The sequence below is a fragment of the Archocentrus centrarchus genome, chromosome 5, assembly GCF_007364275.1.
Source record: "Archocentrus centrarchus isolate MPI-CPG fArcCen1 chromosome 5, fArcCen1, whole genome shotgun sequence".
Classification (NCBI taxonomy): Eukaryota; Metazoa; Chordata; class Actinopteri; order Cichliformes; family Cichlidae; genus Archocentrus; species Archocentrus centrarchus.
In genome coordinates, this window is record NC_044350.1 from 31,953,843 (window position 1) to 31,979,002 (window position 25,160).

Consider the following 25,160-nt stretch of genomic DNA (forward strand, 5'->3'; position numbering starts at 1 on the left):
GCTGAGCTGTGTGCCTGAGGTGGCCGTATTAGGGATATCCTACAGAGACTTTGACCAAGTTTAATATGAGCATCCACCAGTGTAACAGTATAAATATACATAATGTGCATAATAGGTCCACTCTAACAGCAGAACTGAATCCTGTTAAAAGCCCTCCTGCTCTCTCTGTGCATTTTATTGCACAGAAGGAAAATATTGTAAATTGGGTTTTTTTTCGGTGAGTTCGTGTTTGCGATCGAGAACTGCCGCAGTTCTGACCACAGCCACCAGGAGGCACCACCAGGACCCCCCTTCCCGTTCTGCAGCGCCTCCTGATAGGCTGCCTTGTGTTGTTGCTGGGGGGTTGCGGCAGAGAGCAGATGGCTGTGTTTAGTTTCTTGGAACAGGTTCCAGGAAATGAAGATTCAAGCTGCTGCTTTTTCTTTCAGATAACATCAGAGCACTGATCAATATTCATGATGTGGGACGCAAATGATGAAGACTAGGTCACAACAGAATCATTTGATGGAACCTCTGGCTAAATAACAGTTATTTAATCACGCAGAATCTACCCTGTGGGCTGAGCTGGCTTCACACACTCTGATCTCAGGTTTTATTCATCTGCTGAACTTTGACAGTCAATTTTTTTTTTTTAAATGGAACATATTACATTAGAGTGGACCTGTTAGGCTAATTTCCAGCTCCATAGTTTCATTCTTGGGACTTTACAAGATTAACTTTGATTGCAGTTGAGAATAATCCTCACTTACACTGGGCCTTGGTGCACCCCCTCAGTTTTTCCTCTCACTGAAACAAGTTGGTTTAGCTCTTCTCTGTTTGGGGTAACATTCTTCTGATTGGCTGCTGGAAGCAAAACAAAGAGACAGACAATAGAGAGACTGAGCACGAAAACAAAGGCAGAGACAGGAAATGTGGTGGAAAGCAAGAACATAAAAATACAAGGAAGGAACTGCAGGAAAAACAAGATGCACGGCCAGGACTTAAAAAACCAGTAACACTAACAACACCCCCTACTTTGTTTAAAGGAGACTGATTATGCTCATTTCCAGCTCCAGACTTTTATTCGTGGGCTCTAATAGAGGCGTTTTGAATGATTTACAGTTTAAAATGTTATTTTTTTTGTTTACACTGGGTCTTGGTGCTGCCCCTCAGTTTATCCTCTGAAACAAGCTGTTTCAGCTCGTCTGCCTTTATTCATGATATTACTGTTATTATAACCACAGTATGTGATATTTGTTTAAATATCACAGTTATGTGTCGTATACTCGGCCTTGATGCAACCCCTTGGTGCAGCTGAAACAAGCTGTTCTAGCACCTCTTTTTTTTTTTTTTTTTTTAAGCCAACTTTCATCTGATTGGCTGATGCTTGCAAACAAAAGGTCCGGACAGCAGGTGGGTGGATTTTCTGGGCTTGGGATTAGAGTTATCCTCTTCCTTTGACATAATCCACATCAAAGAGTAGAGAGTCTGAAACTGGGTGTATAGATCAGTCTGAAGCTGGAGTTTTTGGCTCACTGATCTCATTATTTGAAACTTTGGCCACCTTAAACACTTGAAACGAAGGCATCAGGACTTCATTTTGGTTAACCTCTCACCCAAGATGCTTCTTCAGTTCTAAAACAACTGATGGAGAGTCCCAGGTATTTAGCCCTTAGTGGTTTTGTTCACTCAGAGGTGGTTGTGAAACACTGCCCCACCCCACTATCATGCGAGTTATTAATGTCCAGTGTTGGAGTCGTTACTCAAAAAAAGAGTAATGGATTACACATTATGTGTTTACTGTGTTTAAAAGTAATACAGTACATTGCTTGATTACTCCCAGGAGAAAGTAATTCATTACACTACTTGTTCTATTACTCCGTAACATGACCTGTGTCACAAACTGGCTCAGAGTAAGTGACAAGGAGGGACTCCACACAAGAGGTTCACTTAAATAAAAGGTCATTTATTAAACCAGCCTGACCAAGAGACAAATATCATTATGGGTTGATGCAAGGTGGAGTGGAAGAGAGAGGCTGAGCAGTTCATCCGGGCCAATCTTTTATAGCCTGGCAGACACAGGTGATCTGCGTTAGCTGATGATCCTCCCATACCAGCCAATTATCAGAAACAGGCCAGAACGTTGTTGACAGTGGGAGAGTCACATAGTTACCACTTAACAATCTAAACCTTTGGCTGCAGTTCCACACACACCAACACAAATTTCTCTTCTTAGTGTTTGTATGAACAAAAAACCGACAACACAATGCAGTTGAGAACCAGCCCAAAGAGACTGTAGGAACATGAAGAGGTAGAAATGGAGGCTACAATGCTGCCAGCCTGACTGTTCATCACTGCCTTTGTTACATGTTGGACCTCAGGCTCTGACTGTTGGGCTGAGGTCAGCATGCACTCAGCTTTAGCATCACTCTTTGTGCTTTGTGCTAGCATGCTGCAGATAATTGCAAAGAGCCAGTGTTGTGTTGTTTCTGGTCTGGGCGCAGTTTGCATTTCACCATCGCGCTCTTGTCCTTTCCTGTAATAAAAATAAATGTCCACCATTTCCATCCTCCCTACACATGAACTCAAATCACCTGATTGTAGCACGAGTCCACAGGAAGAAACAAAAGCATGTTTGTTTGGTAGCCCCCCCCCCAGTCCACCCAACATGCAGATAACCAAAGGAAGGTCTGAGTGGGGGTTGAATCATCAGGGGGAGGGGATTTCAAGACTGCAGTATAGGGCGCTGATAGCTGGTGTCACAGGCCACCACCTCTGTTCAGTGATGATCTCCACGGTGGACATCATGCCTGTGAATAGTGCTAATGTAAACCTGTACAGGCCAAGAAAAATGACTGAAAAAGATGAGAGCCTCATCTGAGGCAGAAGATGAACTGAAGGAGATGAAGATTTCCAAACTTTTTGTGTCCAACTGATGAGGAGCTGCAGCTTTTGGTAATTCCTCATTATCTGGAATTGGCCACTAATAAAACAATCATGCAAAAATCTTAAATCTGATTCAGCTGTCCAGCGATTGAGTCATTGAGGTGGATACAACTGCTTTAGTCACACGGTGGGACAAAGAAATACAGGCCAGCTTCAGCTCCTTTCTGCAGGTCAGATAGAAAGTATTAAGTTTTTAAATTCTTCAGGGTAAGAGCCGGCTGCGCAAATGAAGTCAAACATTTTAAAACAAATTTGAAAAGGCACAATTTAATTAATTTGAGGCTGCAAATTATTCAAATGTGTTTTTAAAGCTTTAAAACTATCATTGCCTGCTGGCATAAACACTGCTTCAGCTGCAGTTTCCTAAATATCTGCTGAATACAAGACATTTTTATTTTAAGCATGTTCCCAAGTGTAAGAGCAGAGACGCTGTGGAGCCTTCAGGGATTAACCGAAAACAGGCTGCTTTTTTATGGTCTCCTCCTCTGAGCATCGTCAGGTTATCACACATCTACACAGGGTCACTGGATTCTCAGCAACCTTAGAAACCACCAGGCGTTTACTGCAGTCTGAATCACAGCTTTCAGTCTGGCAAAAAACAACAACTAACACTTGAGTATCACAGAAACAGCAGATCAGTGTCAAATATCACAAGTCAGTTTTTATTCTAGAGGAGTTTTTATGCCAGAGTTGCAGAGCCTGATCACAGGGAGATTCACGTTGTACACACAAACCTGGTGCTTTTTTGTTTAAACCAAATAAAATTCACAGACAACGCTTTAACGTTTGCCTGAGACACCTTTAATCTAGCAAGAGCTGCAGATTTTAAAAGTTCAGAATCAACCTAAAGAGTATAACTGTCCAAATACATCTTCAGTCAAAGCTCATTATGTGTAACGACTGTAATTCTTGGCTGTTCAACAGGTTTATGTGCTGCTTCATTTCTGCAGGAGAATGTTGGAAGACTCAGAGCTTGTTTTAGGTTATTGTGTCCTCCCTTCCTGCAAAACATAACAGAAGCCTTCATAAACTCCTGCAGATTAAACTGAGGAAAGGATGCACTCTGAGAGGTGTTTAACTCTGGGGGAAAAACTTGCTGCAAATGGGTTTGAAAATACCTGCAAGCTACAACCAATCCCACAGCACAACACTCTGTAGATGTCACATTTTCCACCCAAAAGGTTTATTTCTTAACCTTTGAACAACCCCCCCACCCACTCCCCTAAATGTTGCCAATATAAACCAAGGCAGTAGAGTTTTCAGACAGTTTTTGAAAGTTTGACCTTGAAAAATCAGAGGGAAATTCCTATGTCTGATATAGCTCATCTGCTATTTGTACGAGAATTGAAAAGCCTGATAGCTGTACTGAGTACTTCCAGTACTTTTGTTCCATAAAGATGTTTTAAAGTGGGTGATCAGAGTTGTTCAGGATGGCTTTTAACATCTTTAGTGTGCATTTTTCCACCACCTCTCCCAGCGTGTCCATTCTGGCTCCAATTACAGAGTCAGCTTTCCTCACTAGTTTGTCCACTCTCCTTGCATCCCTGTTTCTGAGGCTGCCACCGCAGCAGTCTGCAGCATAGAACAGCACACTTGCCACCACAGACTGATAGAACATCTTCAGCATTTTACTGCAGCTGTCAAGCGATCTTAGGTTTCTTAACAGAAAGAGATTCTCTGCCCCTTTTTGTATAGTTTGTCTGTATTCAGGGACCAGTCTAGTTTGTTATCTAGGTGTATCTAGATATTTATAATTTGTTACCACCTCTACATCCACCTCACAATCTTTCACAGGTTGGAGAGGGGGCCTTAATCTTCAGAAATCTACTATCATTTCCTTCGTCTTAGAGGTGCTCAGTATAAGGTGGTTTTTGTGACTCCAGTCGCTGAAGACTTTAACAAGATCCGGTTAAAGATCATGTGGAGAGGTTGACACATTTGGGCAGCACAGTCATTAAGCAGCCTTGGACACACACCATCAGGGCCAGCAGCCTTTCTAGAGCATGGGCTTTCTAGCTCCAGTCTAACCTCTGTCTTTGTGGCAGACAAGGGTGGAGGAACAGATGTGAAGCTGCCACATTAGAAATGCAAGGAGATTGGGTAGCTGTGGTGGAGAAGCACACTTGTGGAGGACAAGACTGAGTAATGGTGAAGATGCCCACATGCTCCCCTCAGCCCAACCAGTCGCGGCAGATGACTGCCCCTCCCTGAGCCTGGTTCTGCTGGAGGTTTCTTCCTGTTAAAAGGGAGTTTTTCCTTTCCACTGTCGCCAAGTGCTGCTCATAGGGGGTCGTTTTGACTGTTGGGTTTTCTCTGTATTATTGTAGGGTCTTTACCCACAATACAAAGCGCCTTGAGGCGACAGTTTGTTGTGATTTGGCGCTATATAAATAAAATTGAATTGAATGTTGAGGAGGATAAGGAGAGGAAGACTGAAGAGCAGCAGTGAAAGTGGGCGTGGCTGCAGAGTCAAATCTATTGAAGAACTGAGTTCATCAGCTCTTTCCACATCACCCAGAAGTGACTGTTGTTTCTTTCTGTTGTATCCAGAGATGGTTTTGATTCCACTCCACACCTCATGAATTTTGCTGTGTTGTGAGAGAAACATGATTGAAGTCTCCTGAAATCGTGAAGAGTGCCTCAGGATGTTTAGTCTGTATCCTAGCAACAGTTTCATGGAGAACTTCACGTGGAACTTGGGCTGTTGCCTCGGGTGAAATGTACACAAGTATAATTATGATATGACCGAATTCTCTTGGTACATAATATGGTCGCTGCCAACAATTCAATATCATCTTCTCCTTGATAGTGATATGTGCAGGATTGCACCATCTTTGGTTCGCAAATAAAGCCAGACCCCCCACCTTTTTTCTTGCCACCAGCTTTAACATTTCTGTCTGACTATATGAGGGTGAAACCAGGTAGACCCACGTTAGGGTCTGAGATGTTTTGTTTCAACCATGTTTCAGTAAAACACATGAGACTGCAGTCACGTATACTTTGAGTCTTCACCAATATTTCCATCTCATCACTTTTGTTGGGCAGAGTTTACATTTCCCATTATGACTGTTGGCAGAAAGGGCTTAAATCTCCACTTCCAAGCCTTCACCTTTGCACCAGCACAGCAACCACGAAAACACCTCCTTATCTCAGCTGGAAAAGGGTGGGATCTTTGTCAGTGCGTGTTTTTTATTTGTGAAGGAAGACACCTAAAACACTTTAATTAAAAAATTAAAACATTTAATATATTAAAGAATCAGAAGAATTACATGTACACGGGAAGTCGGTTCAGGCAGACACAGGCCTTTGGAACAGCTGCCTGCTCCCCTCCCGAGAAGAGCGAAGACTCTAGCTAGGCATAACATTTTAATACTACCACTATCTACAAGCAAAACAGATACAGTGAGCTGCGGTTTGGCCTTCGTCATTGGTCCGTCCAGCGGCTGGCTCTCATGACTCAGATTTCTTCATATAAGTCCTGTAAAAGAAGCACATCTCCCTGCCCTGATGTTTCCTTAATCATTACAAGGCAGTTTTATCCAGCTGAATAACAGGATGTGGTGACATTTACTCTCCTGTACATCTTAATCGTACATGCTGTGGCAAAACCTCCAAGGATAAGATAAACATATTCTTCTCCGAAATCAGGAAGGCCAAAATTAAGATAAACACATCTCCCAAAGGCCGTGAAGTTAGTCTGGTGACCACTGGTCTCCCAGCTGTCTGGTCTCTATCTAATGTATTTATTTAATTGTCCATTATTTGCTTCAGCCACTATTGATTAATCAGTTTCTTTGAGTTTACTTTTAAACATTTGTCATTTTATTCATTGAGTAAACAATAAATCCCAAAATCTTCCAAATTTACTCCATTTCAATGACAAAAGCTCTTCTGTTGCGTAAACTCTTCTCCCCACAAAAGTATCCATCAGTACTTGACACCCCCCCCACACACACACACACACACACACATATACAGTACACCAAAAAAAAAAATCCATAAAAGAATAATTTCAAACAATGGCAGTAAGAAACAGTTTTAAATAGCTCTGCATAATTATCACTTTGACCTTCAGATCTGTCTCTTGACCATGAAGAAGAGGTCAGATGTCAAATGTAACTTGACATTTTTAATCTTTTTACAGTACTTTCTATATGTTGACAAGTCATGCCACACTTGTACAAATCACAGTTTCTAAGTTATAAGGATTTTTGTCAATTTTGGGCCAATAAATATTGTTGACCTTGAAGACCTTGGTGGATGTAAGCCAAATTTTACATTTTATCAGAATTCATGTTTACAACCCTCATGTTTACAGACAGAATGACATGCATCCAAACATTACCAAACAAATGACTCCCGTGGTGGAAGTAAGCATCAGGCTCCCTCAGGGTAGCAGGTCTCAAAATGGTAGGTAGAGTAGGACTTGAAAATGGAAAAACATGTACATGTTTAAGACAATTATTTTCTCAGTTATAATTACAATCTGGAAAACTCCAGCATTTTGTCGTACTCGGGCAGGACTTTCTCCGGATGTTTTTGTGGTACAACTTGTCATTTTTGCTCAGTTCAGCATAAAAGTTGAAAATCTGTTTAATTTTGCATTATTGTGAAATACAACTATACCATTCAGAAATTGCTGCTAGTTATATTCTGCAACTAGCAGTAACATTGGCAAGCAAGGTAGCAGGCTAGCTAACAATCTGGTGGTCTTTAGTTTTTAACAGTAGGTAATCTAGTGCATGTTGAAAGGAACAGTCATGGTTCCTCTAACTCTTCTGTTTATTTCCCATGCCCTCCTGTATTACTGGTGGAATTCATGCATCTATAAAAATCTACAGATTGTTATCAAAATGTTCACACTGTTGATGAACAGAGTCCACACACAGTGGGGCAAAAAAGTATTTAGTCAGCCACTGATTGTGCAAGTTCTCCTACATAGAAAGATGAGAGGTCTGTAATTCCCATCATAGGTACACTTCAACTATGAGAGGCAAAATGAGAGAAAAAAAAATCCAGTTAATCACATTGTAGGATTTTTAAAGAATTTATTTGTAAATCATGGTGGAAAATAAGTATTTGGTCAGTAACAAACAAGTAAGATTTCTGGCTCTCACAGACCTGTAACAACTTCTTTAAGAAGCTCTTCTGTCCTCAACTCGTTACCTGTATTGATGGCACCTGTTTGACCTCGTCATCTGTATAAAAGACACCTGTCCACAGCCTCAAACAGTCAGACCCCAAACTCAGCCATGGCCAAGACCAAAGAGCTGTCAAAGGACACCAGGAAGAAAATTGTGGACCTGCACCAGGCTGGGAAGAGTTAATCTACAGTAGGCAAGCAGGTTAGTGTGAATAAATCAACTCTGGGAGCAATTGTAAGGAAATGGAAGACATACAAGACCATTGATAATCTCCCTCGATCTGGGGCCCCACGCAAGATCTCATCCTGTGGGGTCAAAATGATCATGAGAATGGTGAGCAAAAATTCCCAGAACTACACAGAGGGACCTGATGAATGACCTGCAGAGAGCTGGGACCAAAGTAACAAAGGCTACCATCAGTAACACACTACGCCGAGAGGGACTCAAGTCCTGCAGTGCCAGGCGTGTCCCCCTGCTTAAGCCAGTACATGTCCAGGCCTGTCTGAAGTTTGCCAGAGAGTATGTGGATGATCCAGAAGAGGATTGGGACAATATCATCTGTTCAGATGAAACCGAAATTGAATTTTTTGGTAAAAACTCAACTCGTCGTGTTTGGAGGAAGAAGAATGCTGAGTTGCAGACCAAGAACACAGTACCTTCTGTGAAGCATGGGGGTGGGAACATCATGCTTTGGGGCTGTTTTTCTGCAAAGGGGACAGGACGACTGATCTGTGTTAAGGGAAGAATGAACGGGGGCCATGTATCGTGAGATTTTAAGCCAAAACCTCCCATCAGTGAGAGTACTGAAGATGGGACATGGCTGGGTCTTCCAGCATGACAATGATCCCAAACAAACCACTTGGGGAACAAAGGAGTGGCTCCGAAAGAAGCATTTCAAGGTCATGGAGTGGCCTAACCAGTCTCCACACCTCAACCTCAGAAAATTTGTGGAGGGAGTTGAAAGTCCGTGTTGTTCAGCGACAGCCCCCAAAACATCACTGCTGTAGAGGAGATCTGCATGGAGGAATGGGCCTCTCATAGTTAAAGTATACCTATGATGGGAATTACAGACCTCTCTCATCTTTCTATGTAGGAGAACTTGCACCACTGTACACCAGTGGCGGATGCTGGTCTTTCAAGGAGGGGAAGCTCAATTTCGGCCTACATCATAAAATCCATCCATCCATCCATCCATCCATTTTCTTCCGCTTATCCGGGGCCGGGTCGCGGGGGCAGAAGCCTAAGCAGAGAAGCCCAGGCTTCCCTCTCCCCAGCCACCTCCTCCAGCTCATCCGGAGGGACCCCAAGGCGTTCCCAGGCCAGCCGAGATACATAATCTCTCCAGCGTGTCCTGGGTCTACCACGGGGCCTCTTCTCGGTGGGACATGCCCGGAACACCTCACCCAGGAGGCGGCCAGGAGGCATCCTAATCAGATGCCCGAGCCACCTCAACTGGCTCCTTTCGATGTGGAGGAGCAGCGGCTCTACTCTGAGCCCCTCCCGGATGGCCGCACTCCTCACCTTATCTCTAAGGGAAAGGCCAGCCACCCTTCGAAGGAAACTCATTTCTGCCGCTTGTATTCGCGATCTTATTCTTTCGGTCACTACCCAAAGCTCGTGACCATAGGTGAGGGTAGGAACGTAGATCGACCGGTAAATCGAGAGCTTCGCTTTTACGCTAAGCTCCCTCTTCACCACGACGGACCGGTGCAGCGTCCGCATCACTGCAGAAGCAGCCCCGATCCGCCTGTCGATCTCCCGTTCCCTTCTCCCATCACTCGTGAACAAGACCCCGAGATACTTAAACTCCTCCACTTGAGGCAAGAACTCGTTCCTGAGCCGGAGATGGCACTCCACCCTTTTCCGGCTGAGGACCATGGCCTCAGACTTAGAGGTGCTGATTCTCATGCCAGCCGCTTCACACTCGGCTGCGAACCGTTCCACTGCGAGCTGGAGGCCCCCCCCTGATGAAGCCAACAGAACCGCATCATCTGCAAAAAGCAGAGATGAGACTCTGAGGCCACCAAGGAAGAAGCCTTCCGCCACCTGGCTACGCCTAGAAATTCTGTCCATAAAAATTATGAACAGAATCGGTGACAAAGGGCAGCCCTGACGGAGTCCAACACCCACAGGAAACAAATCCGACTTATTACCGGCTATACGGACCAAGCTCTCACTGTGGTTGTACAAGGACTGAATGGCCCGCAACAATGGGCCAGACACCCCATACTCCCGCAGAACCTCCCAAAGAACACCCCGAGGAACACGGTCGAATGCCTTCTCCAAGTCCACAAAGCACATGTAGACTGGTTGGGCAAACTCCCACGCACACTCGAATATCCTTGAGAGGATAAAGAGCTGGTCCAGCGTTCCACGACCAGGACGAAAACCGCATTGTTCCTCCTGAATCCGAGGTTCGACTAACGGACGCACCCTCCTTTCCAGCACCCTGGCATAGACCTTACCGGGGAGGCTGAGTAGTGTGATACCCCGAAAGTTGGAGCACACCCTCCGGTCTCCCCTCTTAAAGATGGGGACCACCACCCCGGTCTGCCAATCCAATGGCACTGCCCCAGATCTCCACGCGATGTTGCAGAGGCGTGTCAACCAAGACAGTCCTACAACATCCAGAGCCTTCAGGAACTCAGGGCGAATCTCGTCCACCCCAGGGGCTCTGCCACCAAGGAGTTGTTTAACTACCTCAGTGACCTCACCCCCAGTGATGGTCAAGTCATCCCCCTCATCCCCAGACTCTGCTTCCACTACAGAAGGCGTGTCAGTGGGATTCAGAAGGTCCTCGAAGTATTCCTTCCACCGTCCGACTATAGCCTCAGTTGAAGTCAGCAGCACCCCCCCCGCACTATAAACAGTGTGAGTGAAGCACTGCTTTCCCCTCCTGAGTCGCCTGACGGTTTGCCAGAATCGCTTCGATGCCGTCCGAAAGTCTTTTTCCATAGCCTCACCGAACTCCTCCCACACTCGAGTTTTTGCTTTGGCCACTACCCGAGCTGCATTCTGCTTGGCCTGTCGATACCTGTCAGCTGCCTCCGGAGTCCCACAGGCTAACCAAGCCCGATAAGACTCTTTCTTCAGCTTGATGGCTCCCTTCACCTCCGGTGACCACCATCTGGTTCGGGGGTTACCACCACGACAGGCACCAACCACCTTGCAGCCACAGCTCTGAGCAGCAGCCTCAACAATGGAGGTGCGGAACATGGTCCATTCGGACTCAATGTCCTCAGCCTCCCTCGGAATGCTGTCGAAGTTCTGCCGGAGGTGGGAGTTGAAGATCTCCCGGACTGGGGCTTCTGCCAGGCGTTCCCAGCGCACCCTCACAATACGTTTAGGTGTGCCAGGCCTGTCCAGCATCTTCCCCCGCCACCTGATCCAACTCACCACCAGGTGGTGATCAGTTGACAGCTCAGCTCCTCTCTTCACCCGAGTGTCCAGAACATAGGGCCGCAGATCTGATGATACGATTACAAAATCGATCATCGACCTGCGACCTAGGGTGTCCTGGTGCCATGTGCACTTATGGACATCCTTGTGTTCGAACACGGTGTTTGTTATGGACAAACTGTGGTTTGCACAGAAGTCCAATAACAAAACACCATTCGGGTTCAGATCGGGCAGGCCGTTCCTCCCAATCACGCCCCTCCAGGTCTCACTGTCATTGCCCACGTGAGCGTTGAAGTCTCCCAGCAAGACTATGGAGTCACCAGATGGAGCACTCTCCAGCACCCCACCCAGCAACTCCAAAAACGGTGGGTACCCTGAACTGTCATTCGGCGCATAAGCGCAAACAACAGTCAGGACCCATTCCCCAGCCCGAAGGCGCAGGGAAACTACCCTCTCGTCCACCGGTGAAAACTCCGACGTACAGGCAGCAAGCCGGGGGGATACAAGAATACCCACCCCAGCTCGCCGCCTCTCACCGAGGGCAACTCCAGACTGGAACAGAGTCCAGCCCTTCTCCAGGAGATTGGTTCCATCATCATAAAATGTGTCGGTTTATTTATACAGCAGCACCCGCTGGACAGAAACTGCGATAGAAGTCAGAAAGAGTGATAGAAGTCAGTCTCCAAACACAAGCAGCTACAAAAGACCCACCAGAAATAGAAGCTCGATTTGTCTCTAGTCGTTTTTAACAAAGAAAATGCCGATAAGAGGATTAGGAAAGTCTCTGGTTCAACTCAGAACAGAATGAAAATTTAAAAATGCTCCCACGGATGTTTACACCAAAAGATCGCTGATTCGCTCATTTCGCTGTCAATCAAAAAGGGATTCATCCAATCATCATGCAGAAAGCAGAGCGTCCAGGCCGGCCGAGGCCAGCCCACTGCCCCATAGACCCCCAGAGACGCTCAGCGTCCGATGGGCGGGACAAAGCCCAGCATTTATCCAATGACTCGTCTCGTTTCGCTGCACTCTTTGCTTCGCTTTTGAACTCTGTAGACGCCCAGCGTCCGCACTGTTTAAAGCACTGTGAAGCTGCGGGAATAAGAGAGGAAAGCCGCGTCGTTACCAGTGATAAGAAGCTGATTCTGAACAAAAGTTGAGCGCGTTGTAGCGCATATTTAGTCAATGACATGTACACACAACAGTATATATTTGATCACTTTTTTTTTTTTTTTTTACATTTTAGGGGGAAGCTGAGCTTCCCTTGCAGTCTTAGAGCAATCGCCTCTGCTGTACACCAATCCTCACTGCATACAGTTTCAACTGTCTCTGATTCATGGGATGTGAGGAGCTCATTTGTGTATAGACAGGCAGATCAGTTGCATGCTGAATGAATGAGCTGCCATCTTAGCTGCTGTTTGATCACTTTACTGTGACGATACAGTAAAGAGAGACTTTAAAGCATAGCAACATAAATAATGGCAGGGAGATCCAGACTTCAAAAAGTTGAAAGAATATTCACTGATTCAAGCTTTCCAGATCACAAACCAGTGAGTGAAATGTTGAAATGAAGTTGCAACCACATTTTTCGTTAAAAAAAAGCTGCTGTTCTCAGTGGTGGCCAAACAGCGTCTTCTCTGTGCCACAGCAGTGCAACCACTGTTTAGAGGCCGTCTAAAAACTGCAATTTTTTTTTTTAAATGAAGGTGCTTCAAAAATATTTTTTAAAATTCTGTGTTCTCCTGGTGTAGTTTAATCTCTTAAATCACTTCACACATCACTGGTCTCCTAATTATACTATGGAAATTGGTTTTCATCTTTCACACTTAATTAGTCTGAGAGAACTTTTGCAGCTCAAAAGAAAAATAAAATAAACACCCAGGTTTTCTCGTAGTGCTGTGTCAGTGTAGCAGAAGCTAATGTATCATGAAGTTCTCTCCCTGTTTGGGATCAAACTCTGAACACAGGATCCTGCTGTTCTTTCATTAGATCCTCCCTCCCTGTACACACCACTTATATTGTTTAACACTCACTGTCTTTGACCTTGGGCCACACCAAATAAAGACAACTGCTGGCACCTGCCACACTTTGGTTTTTTGTAACATTGCGCAGTCAGCACAGGCAGCACAGTTTATGAGTGGGTCGGTCTTTACCATCACTTCAATGATCTGTCGCTGCAGGGGCTCAGAGATTATCAGGTGAAAGAGAGGGAGATGCTACAATACTACCAACACTGATACAGTGCTCGTGTTGTGACACCTTTCGTTCAGTAGTAGAGTCCAGTGCACCTCAACTGCCCGTATAAATGGTTACAGCGCTGTGATCACAGCTAGCATGCATGACAACCAATACAGTGATCTTAAATAAGGCTTGACATTTTGTAACCCAGATGATCTGGATTATTTTCTCCAGCTGAGACAGAATTCATTTTTCAACTTCTGCAAGGTGTAATGCTTCTTTAACGTTGCTGACTATACAAAAAGTCAGTCTCTGGAAGGAAAAAGGTAATACAGGGAGGGTGAAGGACCTAGACCTGATAATATTTTTTAATAATGGGTTCTTATACTTGAGGACTTATGTGTTCACAGTGACATACAGTATGTTTTAACCAAAGTGCCTACTGCCCTCTACAAAGAGATTAATTATGGGTTGTCTGAACAGGTGTTTAAGTCTTTTTATGGTGAGTATTGTAGAGCAAAAAGTGTTTGGTTATCCCAGTTTGACCTGCAGCAGTTTCTGATGTTGTGTTGTGACGTGCTGTGCTGTGCTGCCACAGAGGAAATAAGCACACGATGAGTGATGGGATGTCCATAGTAACAGTGTGAACTCTGATAACCCTCCACATGCTCGCAGTCTTAATGGGCTCTCTGGCATTTACTGAAAATACATCACACAGATGCCACAGCTGATGGTTAGACCCGGATAGATCTGCTACTTTCTCATCAGTTATTTCAACACCTGCTGAGTCGTTTCCGTTCATCCTTTATTAACTGACTGGAATGTTTGTTTTTTGTTGGTTCCTCTTTATTTATTTAGTCTCTATCCTTGTTTGTTTTTGTTCACCTTTTCCCTGTGTCTGGTGTTTCCTTGTCTTTATTTGGCTCTGTTTTGGGTTCATTTCTCATCTCAGGTTTAGTTACTTCCTGGTTTTGGTATATGCTTTACATAGTGTATCTTTTGTTGTTTTACTTCCTGTCTTTGTATTCTCACCTCTGTGATTCTCAGATTGTTCTCCCCTGTGTTTATCAGTTCCCCAAAAATTTATAGTCCTGTCTCTCTGTCCTTGTTCTTCCATCTCTACTTTCTGAAACTTTGTTGGGATTAAATATTAAAAGCTTCTTTTTTGGTTCAGTAATTCTGCCTCCAGTGTCCAACATTTGGGTTTTGAACTTGATCAAACATCATTAAATTCATAATCCTAATCGTAGTAGGAGATGTAACAAAGGTTCTCCGAATTGGACACATGAATGTAGGCTCCAGATGAGCAATTAAAAACATAAACTGGTCTAAAGTTGCATATTTAGTCATAAAAGGTACAAACTATAATCATAAACAAACATGAGGAATTTAAGGAAAAAAAAAATGTAGATTAAAGGCTGCAAAAGGAAGCTAACTATGTAAGACTGTGTGAGGATTGTTAACTTTAGGTTGTGGCAAAATTCACAACAGGTGTTTGATCCTCGAATCGACCAATAAATGTCCTGGTTCAATTAGAGCTGGTGTTTAAACAGTCGTCCTCATCATGAAGCAGGACATTTATTGGTCGATTCGAGGATCAAACACCTGTTGTGAATTTTGCTGTTAAGCTCCTCGTTAGAGAACAGCAACTTGTGCAAAAAGTTCTGAAACATTTAACAGTTGGACATGTGCATTCAAAAGCTTAGAGAAGGTCACATTAAGTTCACCTGCAAAGGTTTGAATGCATTTTAGGCTTGTCCTGAAATTTCACCCAAAAGCCAAATATCCCTAACTTTTTGTGAGTAGTGTAGATGTCATCCCACAAGATGGTGTGTGGTTTAGCTGTCATATTCTGTTGTAGCTCAGTTTGGTAAGCCTTTAGAATAGAAGAGTTGTTGAGGGCACTTGCTGACAAAGCTGCTGCTTTGTAACATTTATCAGTGATGCTGGACTGGAAACGGTCTTTCTTGGAGTGGAGGAATGGGTTTGACAATGACAGAGAGCTCTTCAGGTGAAGGTGGCTCGCTACCAACAGCTCCACTTGTGGCATTTGGAGGAGCCTAAGAGACTCAATTTCGTTTTGCTTTCTGCAGTTTGCATGGCGGGCAACACGGTGGTGTGGTGGTTAGTACTGCTGCCTCACACCTAGAAGGTCTGGGTTTCAAATCCACTTTGGCCCAGGCCTTTTTGTGTGGAGTTTGGACAGCTTGTGCAACCATCAAGCTAAAGTGTAGATTGGATTACATGAGCTTAGATTAAACTTTTTTAATCACTTTAGGAAGATTCCATCAGGGAAATTAAAGTTCTAGTAGCACCTTACATTATAGGCACACAAACACAGCAGAAGTCAAATAAGCAAACATATGAATGAATGAATAAATAATAAACAAATATGGAGACAAACAACAATAAACAAACAACAAGGCAGAAAGGTGTAGGTAAGATTATCGCTGTTCTTCGACTAGCGTGGAGTGAAAAGTAGTGCCACTTTCCTAGAGGTATTGCTACGTAATGTTAGATATTGCTAGCACTGTTGCTAATGGGTATTGCTACCAGATGGTAATGCTAGCAGCACCTCATTAGCAAAGTGTTGCTACTTAAGGAAATATTGCTACTTCCCAGGGTGAAAATATTGTTACTTATTACTAGCACTGGCTAAAGGACAGTATTGATACGAGGATACCTGCTTTACTGGCAAATTAAGAAAATTTGGACGGCGGTTCGACATCTGCAGAGGCTGCCGACCCAGGTGGAAGGGCTGAGCAGAGCCGTACAAACTCAGACTCAAAGCCTGGTGGACCTGAGCCGCAAGATTAGCGGGCTCGCAGGCGAGAGGGGTTAGATCAGGAGATATAGTTCGGTTCTGCACAGTGAGGACGGCAATCAACGAATTTGGAATATTGGATTTTTGAATGGTTTCCCAGTAAGACTGAAGGCTGTTGGAAAAACAAGCAGCCTGTTCCAAAACAACATTTGTTATCAGGAATTCGGCTTCCCTGCCGGCCTTGGGTTGGCAACCATATCTCTCTCCAGGGCTCTGTGTGCGGCTGCTCTTCCCCCCACTCCGCGTTGTGATTTGTGAAGCTGGGTCTAGTGTACCACGACCGCTGATGAAATTCCACCACTATCAGCGAACTGTTTTGGCTGGAACCTGGCATCTGGCTCCACAATGCCCCCACCTCTTGTCTCCGTCTGCATTCCCTCCTGACCTGACCTCACCTACCGCCGCTGTCCTAGCTTTACATGTGCAAATGCTTTGCTAAGGTGGTTTTTTTGGACCCTGGTACAGTGCTCTTTTTGAGCACTGTACCAGATGACTTTTTTTTAACCTAACTTCCCCATGATGTGTTGTTTTCTCCTCCTGCCAAAGGTAGCGCTGCAAGTCGGCTGCATGACCCAAGAACACATATCCCCCCATGTGTGTTGTGTTTTGTGTATTCTTGGATGGTGTTCTGTAACTGCAATTTCCAATGTGTGAACTTGTTCACCCACATGGCAATAAACTTCATTCATTCATTCATTCATTCATTGATACCGCTTGTGAGCTAATGTACAACTGAAATATTGGGAACAAAGCACTCAGTGACCGAGTTGAGTGCTTGAATCAGGGGACAGTTTAGCTCAGCGCCTCACAGGTTTGTCAACGGGTTTCTATAAAAAGTGAGAAGAGGCTTTTGAAAGACATCTGACGCTATGTCAGCAGGGCCCCAGCCCCTCTTGATATGAGCATCGCTGAGTCACCCTATAGAAGCTGGTGTAAAGGTATTTGAGATCAGTCTGGTATGCGGGTGCGGGTATCTGCTACAGTATTCTCCTGAACGATAGGTCTCAATAATCCAGCAAAGCCTCATCATCAGCACCGGTATAAGAGGAGAAGTCATCAAAACAGGAAGTTTTTCCAGAATGCTTAATCTTTTCACACAGTTGCAGCAGCTCCTTCTGTACAACCTGTGAATCTCTAGGCTTCTGTACTGATGTATTATTAAAATGACAGTAAAAAATGACAATTGTATTCTTGTGTCTTCAACACGGCTACACGGCACAAGACACAATGTTACAAAAATTGAGAGGTGCACTGTCGGTTGAAATGACACCAAAACTCAGCTTGCTCCCGTGGGTGTGAATTCACTTTTGTTGTGCAGCACAAGCATAATGGTCCATAAGGGTTTAGGGAGTTCGTTTAAAAAGTTACTGGGGTCACCGGGATCTTCTGGGAATGTTGCTGGCACTTTCCAGATAATTCAGAAAGTGATTTAGCAGGTCGTGTTGATCTGTTATCTCCAGCATGACTTGCTCAGGAGGTTACCAATACATTGTCCAAGGTATGAAATGAACAATTTTTGGGAAATGGTCATAAAAACAAAAGTGTGGTGCTGCTGCAAAACACCAGAACTGACCACACAGGTATTTACAGAAAACTGCCATTTGATACTAGCAATGCACGTACACTGGAAAACATGGCAACCTGTTCCAAAACTTTATCAAACCAGGCTGAACCAAAATACAGTTTACGTATTGAGTCATTGTGTGACCTTCATAGAAACTCAAATCCTTCTGCTTTAATCCATCAATTAAATTTTTATCATCTGCTGGGCAAATGAAGCTGGTCGTGGTGACCCAGCAGAGTCACGTCTCCATAGCAACAGTGGAGCAACAGTGGAGTAAAGTGTAGCTGTTGTCATGGTAATTAGAACTAAACACAAGTGTGTGTGGTGAGGATTACATGGCTCTGTTGTACTGATGCTTGTCTTTTTCTCACACCTCTCCTGCAGGAATCTCACAACTCCCAAAGCCACGCCCACTCAAGCAGTAGAGTGTCGGCCATCTTGGTGACGCTGTTGTTGGTGTGTGTGTTGGCTGTGCTCGGCTACTATGTCTTCAAACACAAGACTGACGCCTTCCGCTTCCACTACTTCAGAGTGAGAAAAAAACACACACACACACACACACACACACACACAAAGCTCTTTGTTATGATTACAAAATTTACACATTTTTTTCCATGTTAGTTGGGTGTGATTCAAGTATTTTTGCCCCCACCAGGAAAACTGATAACAAAGTTCTTCTAGAAATATGTCTTGCCACACAGCAAGCTTCCAATCTAAATGAATTAAGAGTCTCAAAATTATTTTCAGTGGACAACAGGCCCTAAAAGCTGCACATATGGAAACTAAAGCTGCTAAAAAGCGTTTACAAGGTTTTGATTACTTGGTCCAAATTAAGGTTAAAATGACTTTTTTTCCTCTGTAAGATGTAATTAACTTGTGAACTTGTGAACTAGAAGCAGCTTTGTCATTGACTAATACTGATTCTTCTTTTTCTCTGTCACAGAATGATGATGAGGGTGCAACAGGAGGCAGGCCCAAACCCACGCTGGTCTCCATCCCCAACCCTCTCTACTTCAGCTCGAGAGCCTTGTCTGAGCCGTTTGAGGTGAGTCTGAGCTGCTGCATCTTTAACAGAGATGCAAATGACCAGGACAAGTTGGAATAACAGGTCTTGTTTCTCTGAGGGTTTCTCAGACAGCTGTGTGGTTGGTTATAATACTCAGAGATTGGATATGGAAATTTGTCTCCTTTCCAGCTCCATATTTTTTATTATTAGAATCTAGAGTAGCTTTGCATGACTCACAGTTCAAAATAATCCATATTTGTTTTACACTGGTCCTCGCTCCAGCCCATCAGTTCATCCTCTATTTGAAACAGATTGTTTTAGCGCCTTCCCTTTTCTTTAAAATGACCTGCGCTATTAGGAATAATCCCTCTCATTGTAATCATAGAGACGCAAGAGTAGGAAAAAAATGTGTTTAGACCCTGTGACTCACAGGGATAATTTTTTACATTCACTGACCTCATCTGAAGCTTTGTCCATTCATCCATGTTTAATGAGCATCCACTATTGGAACAGTATGGGTGTATATAAATAGAACATAAGAATGAGGAAAAGCATAATAGGTCCCCTTAAAGAGCAGAAGTGTTTTATTCACATAATAAAATAATCCAGCAGACGTCTGCTCTTCCGAAAGATATTAATTTTAACCCAAAACACTCCTGCATGGTTGATCTATCACTATATGCATAAAACCGAGGAGGACTTTAGTTGACAAAAACGCCTTTTCACATGTATGCGTATTAGTAAGAGATGCCGCAAGCTCATCCTAAGATGGGAGTCTGGGTTGGATTTGATGCAGAAAAAGCTTATCAGACTGGCTAATTTCAGATAAAAAAAAAAAAAAAAAGCTCAAATATATACTGAAGGTTAAAGAAAACACTAAAAAAAAAACATAAACAAAGACTGGGAGAGGCAAGTGAAAATGTTGGATTGACTGTAAATTTAGCAAAATACAGTAAAACGGGGACGTGTGCTAAAAGTCGACCAGACCAATGATTCCCAAAATGTAGGTTGCAACCCCATGTGGGCCATGAAAGTACTTCACATTATATTCATGTGTATATTGGAATATTACTACATATTGCACCCATAATACATAATCTGATGATATCAATACAATATGTGTAACATTACTATAATCATAAGGCAACCATGTTGTTTACATTTGAGCAATGTTGCTGAGCAGTATGTATGGTTTTAATATTGCTCAATGATGAGTCATATTATTTATAGTGTCGCTGCGTGTTTTTTAAATTGTGAAGGAAGACACCTAAAACACTTTAGTTTAAAAATAAAACATGTAATATACTGAAGAATCAGAAGAATTACGTGTACACGGGCCATTTGGTTCAGGGAGTCGTAGTCCTTCCCAGCAGCTGCCTGTGCTCGCCTCCCCAGAAGACCGAAGCCTCTAAGCTAGACAAAACAATTTTATACTACAAGCACTAGCAATTCAAAAAACAGATGGAGAGAGAGTCGTGGTGTAGACTTGACCTTCTCAGATTGGTTCATCCAGTATTTGGTTCCGGCATCATGGCACAAGCTTCTCCAATCAGCAATGTAATAGAAATACACACCTTCCTGCCTTCACATGTTCTTAATCATGACATGGCAGCTTTATTCTACTTAGCAGCGGGGTGTGATGACCTACACACACCCTACCCTCCTTAGACACACACATACATGTTTTGGCAAAACCTTTAAGGATAAGATAAACGCATTCTTCTCCGAGACCGGGAAGGTCATAAATAAGATAAACATATCTCCCAAAGGCCGTGAAGTTAGTCTGGCGACCACTGATCTCCGATCTGTCTGCTCTCTATCTAATGTATTTATTTAATTGTCCATTATTTATTTATTTTTTTTAAAACTCTTTATTTAGTAATTTTTAATAAGGTACAACAGCAATAGAAATAGTTAAAGTTTAACTAAGATTAACAGAACACAAAAAGGGAACAGAAGCCAAAAACAAACAGCAAAAAACAACCCAAAAACAAAGGGGGGGGGGGGGGCACTGTCAAGCTGTCACACCAAAATGCCGAATAGAAAATCTTTATGCTTCTTTTAATTTGTAGGCTAACCATTTTGCCCAGCGTTAACCACATATCATGAATCCCCTCCACAATTTCTTGCCACTGTTCCGTCCGAGGTGGTTCAGACTTTCGCCAAGACTTTGTGATGGCCTTTTTGCATGCCACAGTCAAAATTTTAAAAAGATAAAGGTCATCTTTAGGGATTGCCACACCAGATTAATGGCCCAACAGGAAAATCTTAGGGTCCAAAGGGATCCCATACCCCATAATATGCTTGATCCTTTGAGAGATATTACCCCAAAAAGGCTGTAATTTTATGCAAGACCAAAATATGTGAGCATGATTGGCATTCAAATGCCAATTGTCCATTATTTGCTTCAGCCACTATTTAGTTATTTTAATTCAATCACTATTGATCATTTTAATTCGACTACTGATTTAAACATTATTTGATTCAAGTATTAATCTACTATTTAGAACTTTGAGTCAACTACTTATTATTCATTTAATTCAATTATTATTAATTTAATTGTCTGATTTATTCACCATTTATTTAATCAATCATTTGATTCATTAATTAATCAATTCTTGGATTTTTACCCTAAAGCATTATACTTTTGTTCATAAAATAAAAAGACTAAAATTAAGACCCAGCAATGGCCATGAGTCATTCCTGACCAGCATGTTAGACAGTGTTCAGCCAATCAGAAGTTGGCATCACAGGCTAATCAATAAGGCTGCACCCTAGAACTGATATTACTATAAACAGACGGGCTCTTTACCTAGAAATTTGGGATTCCCCAGTTTCCCACTATCAGCTACTTCCGACTGTTCAGTGACTGAGGTCAGTTGATAGATATGGGGAATCCCCACTTTCTCCATTTCAGTCAATAATGGTTAAATAGGTACAGCCAATCACAGCACAGTATGGTCACATGATTAGGCTAAGCCAGTCAGGCATGAGAAAAAGGCTGTATATTATCTTAGCATTAGCAGCCTAAAATCCTCCAAGTTGTTCACACACATGCCCAGTTTCATGGCTCAAGTCCTTATGGTAGACCGGAAAGGTAAAACCTCATGGGTAAACGCCCAGATGGATGGTATGGCAACAATATCCTCCCTCTTTATATTCAAACAGGAGGATAAAAACTTTTTTTTTTTTTAATTTAAATTTGCCACTAAATATTTACATAAAAAATAGAACTAATAAAACAAACATTTCCTCACCTACTTTTAATCCTGAGCTCATCCTGTTTCCTGTCAGTAACGGAAATCTTAAGGTCAAAATGAAACAAAGTAGTTCCTACTTCATCTGAGGCTTGTGTGCTGAAATGTTTGGGTGGACAGCAGCTGTCTTAAGATTGGGACGAGATGCTTAAAACAACACTGCCCTCACTACCCTCAGATTTTACGACGCCAGTTAGTTGCTGTCAGTCCACTGAACCGGTGCCATTCTGCAGTGCAGAAAATGAATGGTTGTCTCAGCGGACACTGAAATATAATGCCTCATCCAGCAATAACCTGAAAGGAAAGGTTGCTGGTGCTAACTCTGCTAAAGTTAGCCACAGTCAGCAAACTAATCTGGCACAGTGTGTGTGTGTGTGTGTTTGCAATATTATGCATAGTGCAAAGAGCTCCACATCTCACCGACACTTAAAATAAAGATTTAGTTATCAAAGAATGTGTTTAAAATGGCTCTTAAATATACACACTGTATCTTTATGGACACTATTTGAACCTCTTGCATTAGATAGTTGTCACGGCTGACTGTTTTCTGAGTGCTTTCTTACTTTAAGACTAGTTGAGTAGTCTTATTTGTAGTAAATTACCAGCCTTTCAGTAAACTGTAAATTCATGCAGACAACTGTAAATTCATTTCACAGGCGGTGACATTCGTTGCCATTCACACAATTAAATTCCTTGCACGTAAAATCAACAACCTGTGCATTTACAACTTAGCAACCAAGCAAACAAAAAAGTCAGATTTTGATCCACCATGCAACACTTTCTGGAAGGCATCCGATTGGCAACAACTTCATTTTTCACACAATGATTCCAAACACAATGCCAGAGCAGTGAAAGCATACCTGGATAGAAAAACACAAAATCAGTCGTGGATTGTCCTTGCCAGAGCCTGGACTGCAACATTACTGAAGCATAATGGGATCATCTTGACACAACAAAAGAACAAAAGGCAGAAGAACATTGGTGCAGACATGCTGCTGTACCTCAGGAAGCTGCTGCAGAGCTACTCCCCATCTGACAAACCTCACTGCTGTGCAGTTTCTCATTTTTAGCACCACTGGTTAAAATAAACATCAGCTGCTCATCTGCTGTCACTAATTAGTGATTAGTCTGTGTGTTACTTAATAGCAGGCCAAGACTGTAGTGGTCTGTCTATTTTTGTCCTCTCCTCTCTAAGATTATTAAAATTGACAGTAAGTGTGAAAATAAACATTTTATTATATAGATTATGAAGTGCACTCTTTAAGGTAGCACTGAAGGTACAGCCTTCATAATCCCCAAAGAAAAAAGCAGCACTGCTACCTGCTGCTTATGGGTGAGAGAAAGAGAGACAAAGATAAGCATGGGGAGTTTATTTCCTACTTCCAGCATGAAGAAAAAGGAGTATATCAGCCAGAGGGCTTCATTCACTGAATGATTTAGCTTTAACATATTAACTGACCATAAATCAAAGAATTGTTATCAGCTGAACAACTGAAACTGCATTGAATCATAACAATTGCCTGCCTCCTTTTTGTTTCTTTTCTTTGTCATACTAACTCATTGAGCCTATTTTTATGTGTAAAACAGATTCCACTTCTACACACACAATGTAGTCTTTAACCAACAAATGCACACCCTGTGAAACACAACGTTTAGAGGAGATGAAGTCATTGTCTTTGTAAAAACACAGTTACATCAAGCTCTGATCTGAGATGAAGATGGATCAGTGTAGGCCAAGGTCATCATAGTTAACTAAAACTGAAATAAAAGCTAGACTCTTGGGGAAAAAACAAGTAGAGCTGGTCCTGGGTGAAGGGCCAGATGAAGAGTGATTCATATGACCCTTATAACAGAACGATCAAAGGAACAGTTTACCCTGCCCAGGATAGGGTTACCGGGGCCCCACCCTGGATTCAGGTATCGGTATGGAGAGCACCTGGTAGATAGGCCTTAGCTCGTGAGGCCTGACCCGAAGAGCAGACATGAGCCAGCCCTCATCTAGGGCCACCACTCACAGGAGACGTCGTAGGGGTTGGGTGCAAAGTGTGTCAGGCAGCAGTCAAGGGCAGAGGGTCTGGCGGACCGATCCCTAGCTATCGAGGCTGACTGTTGGGACATGGAACATCATCTTTATGGTGGGGAAGGAGTATGAGCTAGTGTGGGAGGTTGAGAGCTAATATCGTCGGGCTCACCTCAATGCACAGCCTGGGCTCTGGAATCAGTCTTCTGGAGAGAGGCTGGACTCAGTTCTAGTCTGGAGTTGCCCTTGGTGAGAGGCAGCAGGCTTGTATCCCCTCGGCTTGCTGCCTGTACGCCAGCGTTTTCACCAGTGGATGAGAAGGTCACTTCCCTGTGCCAGGGAACAGGTCCTAGGGAGTCCTGGTGCCACATTGATGATTGATTCTGTAATCGTATCATCAGATCTCTGGCCATATGTTCTGGACATTCAGGTGAAGAGAGGAGCTGAGCTGTCAACTGATCACCACCTTGTGGTGAGTTGGATCAGGTGGAGGGGAGGAGGCTGGACAGACTTGGCACACCTAAATGTATAGTGGGGGTGCACTGGGAACACTTGGCAGAGGCCCCAGTTCATGAGATCTCCAACTCACACCCCGAGCAGAACTTCAACAGCATTTCAAGGGAGGCTGAGAGCATTGAGTCCGAATGGACCGTGTTCAGCACCTCCATTGTTGAGGCAGCTGCACGCTGCTGCAGCTGCAAGGTGGTTGGTGCCCGTCAAGGTAGTAATTCCCGAACCAGATGGTGGACACCAGAGGTGAAGGGAGACATCAACTTGGAGGAGGAGTCCTGTCTGGCTTGGTTAGCCTGTGGGACTATGGAGGCAGCTAATGGGTACCAACAG

At 43.5% G+C, this 25,160-nt stretch overlaps 1 protein-coding gene across 1 annotated transcript in view; it reads left to right on the forward strand.

The window, feature by feature from the left end:
• stab1 (stabilin 1) overlaps positions 1-25,160 on the forward strand; it is a 156,362-nt gene that overhangs the window by 119,261 nt on the left and 11,941 nt on the right. The window contains exons 68-69 of the mRNA XM_030729061.1: positions 18,419-18,565; positions 18,978-19,079. Coding sequence (XP_030584921.1) covers positions 18,419-18,565; positions 18,978-19,079 — 249 coding nt within the window. The remainder of the gene's footprint in view (positions 1-18,418; positions 18,566-18,977; positions 19,080-25,160) is intronic.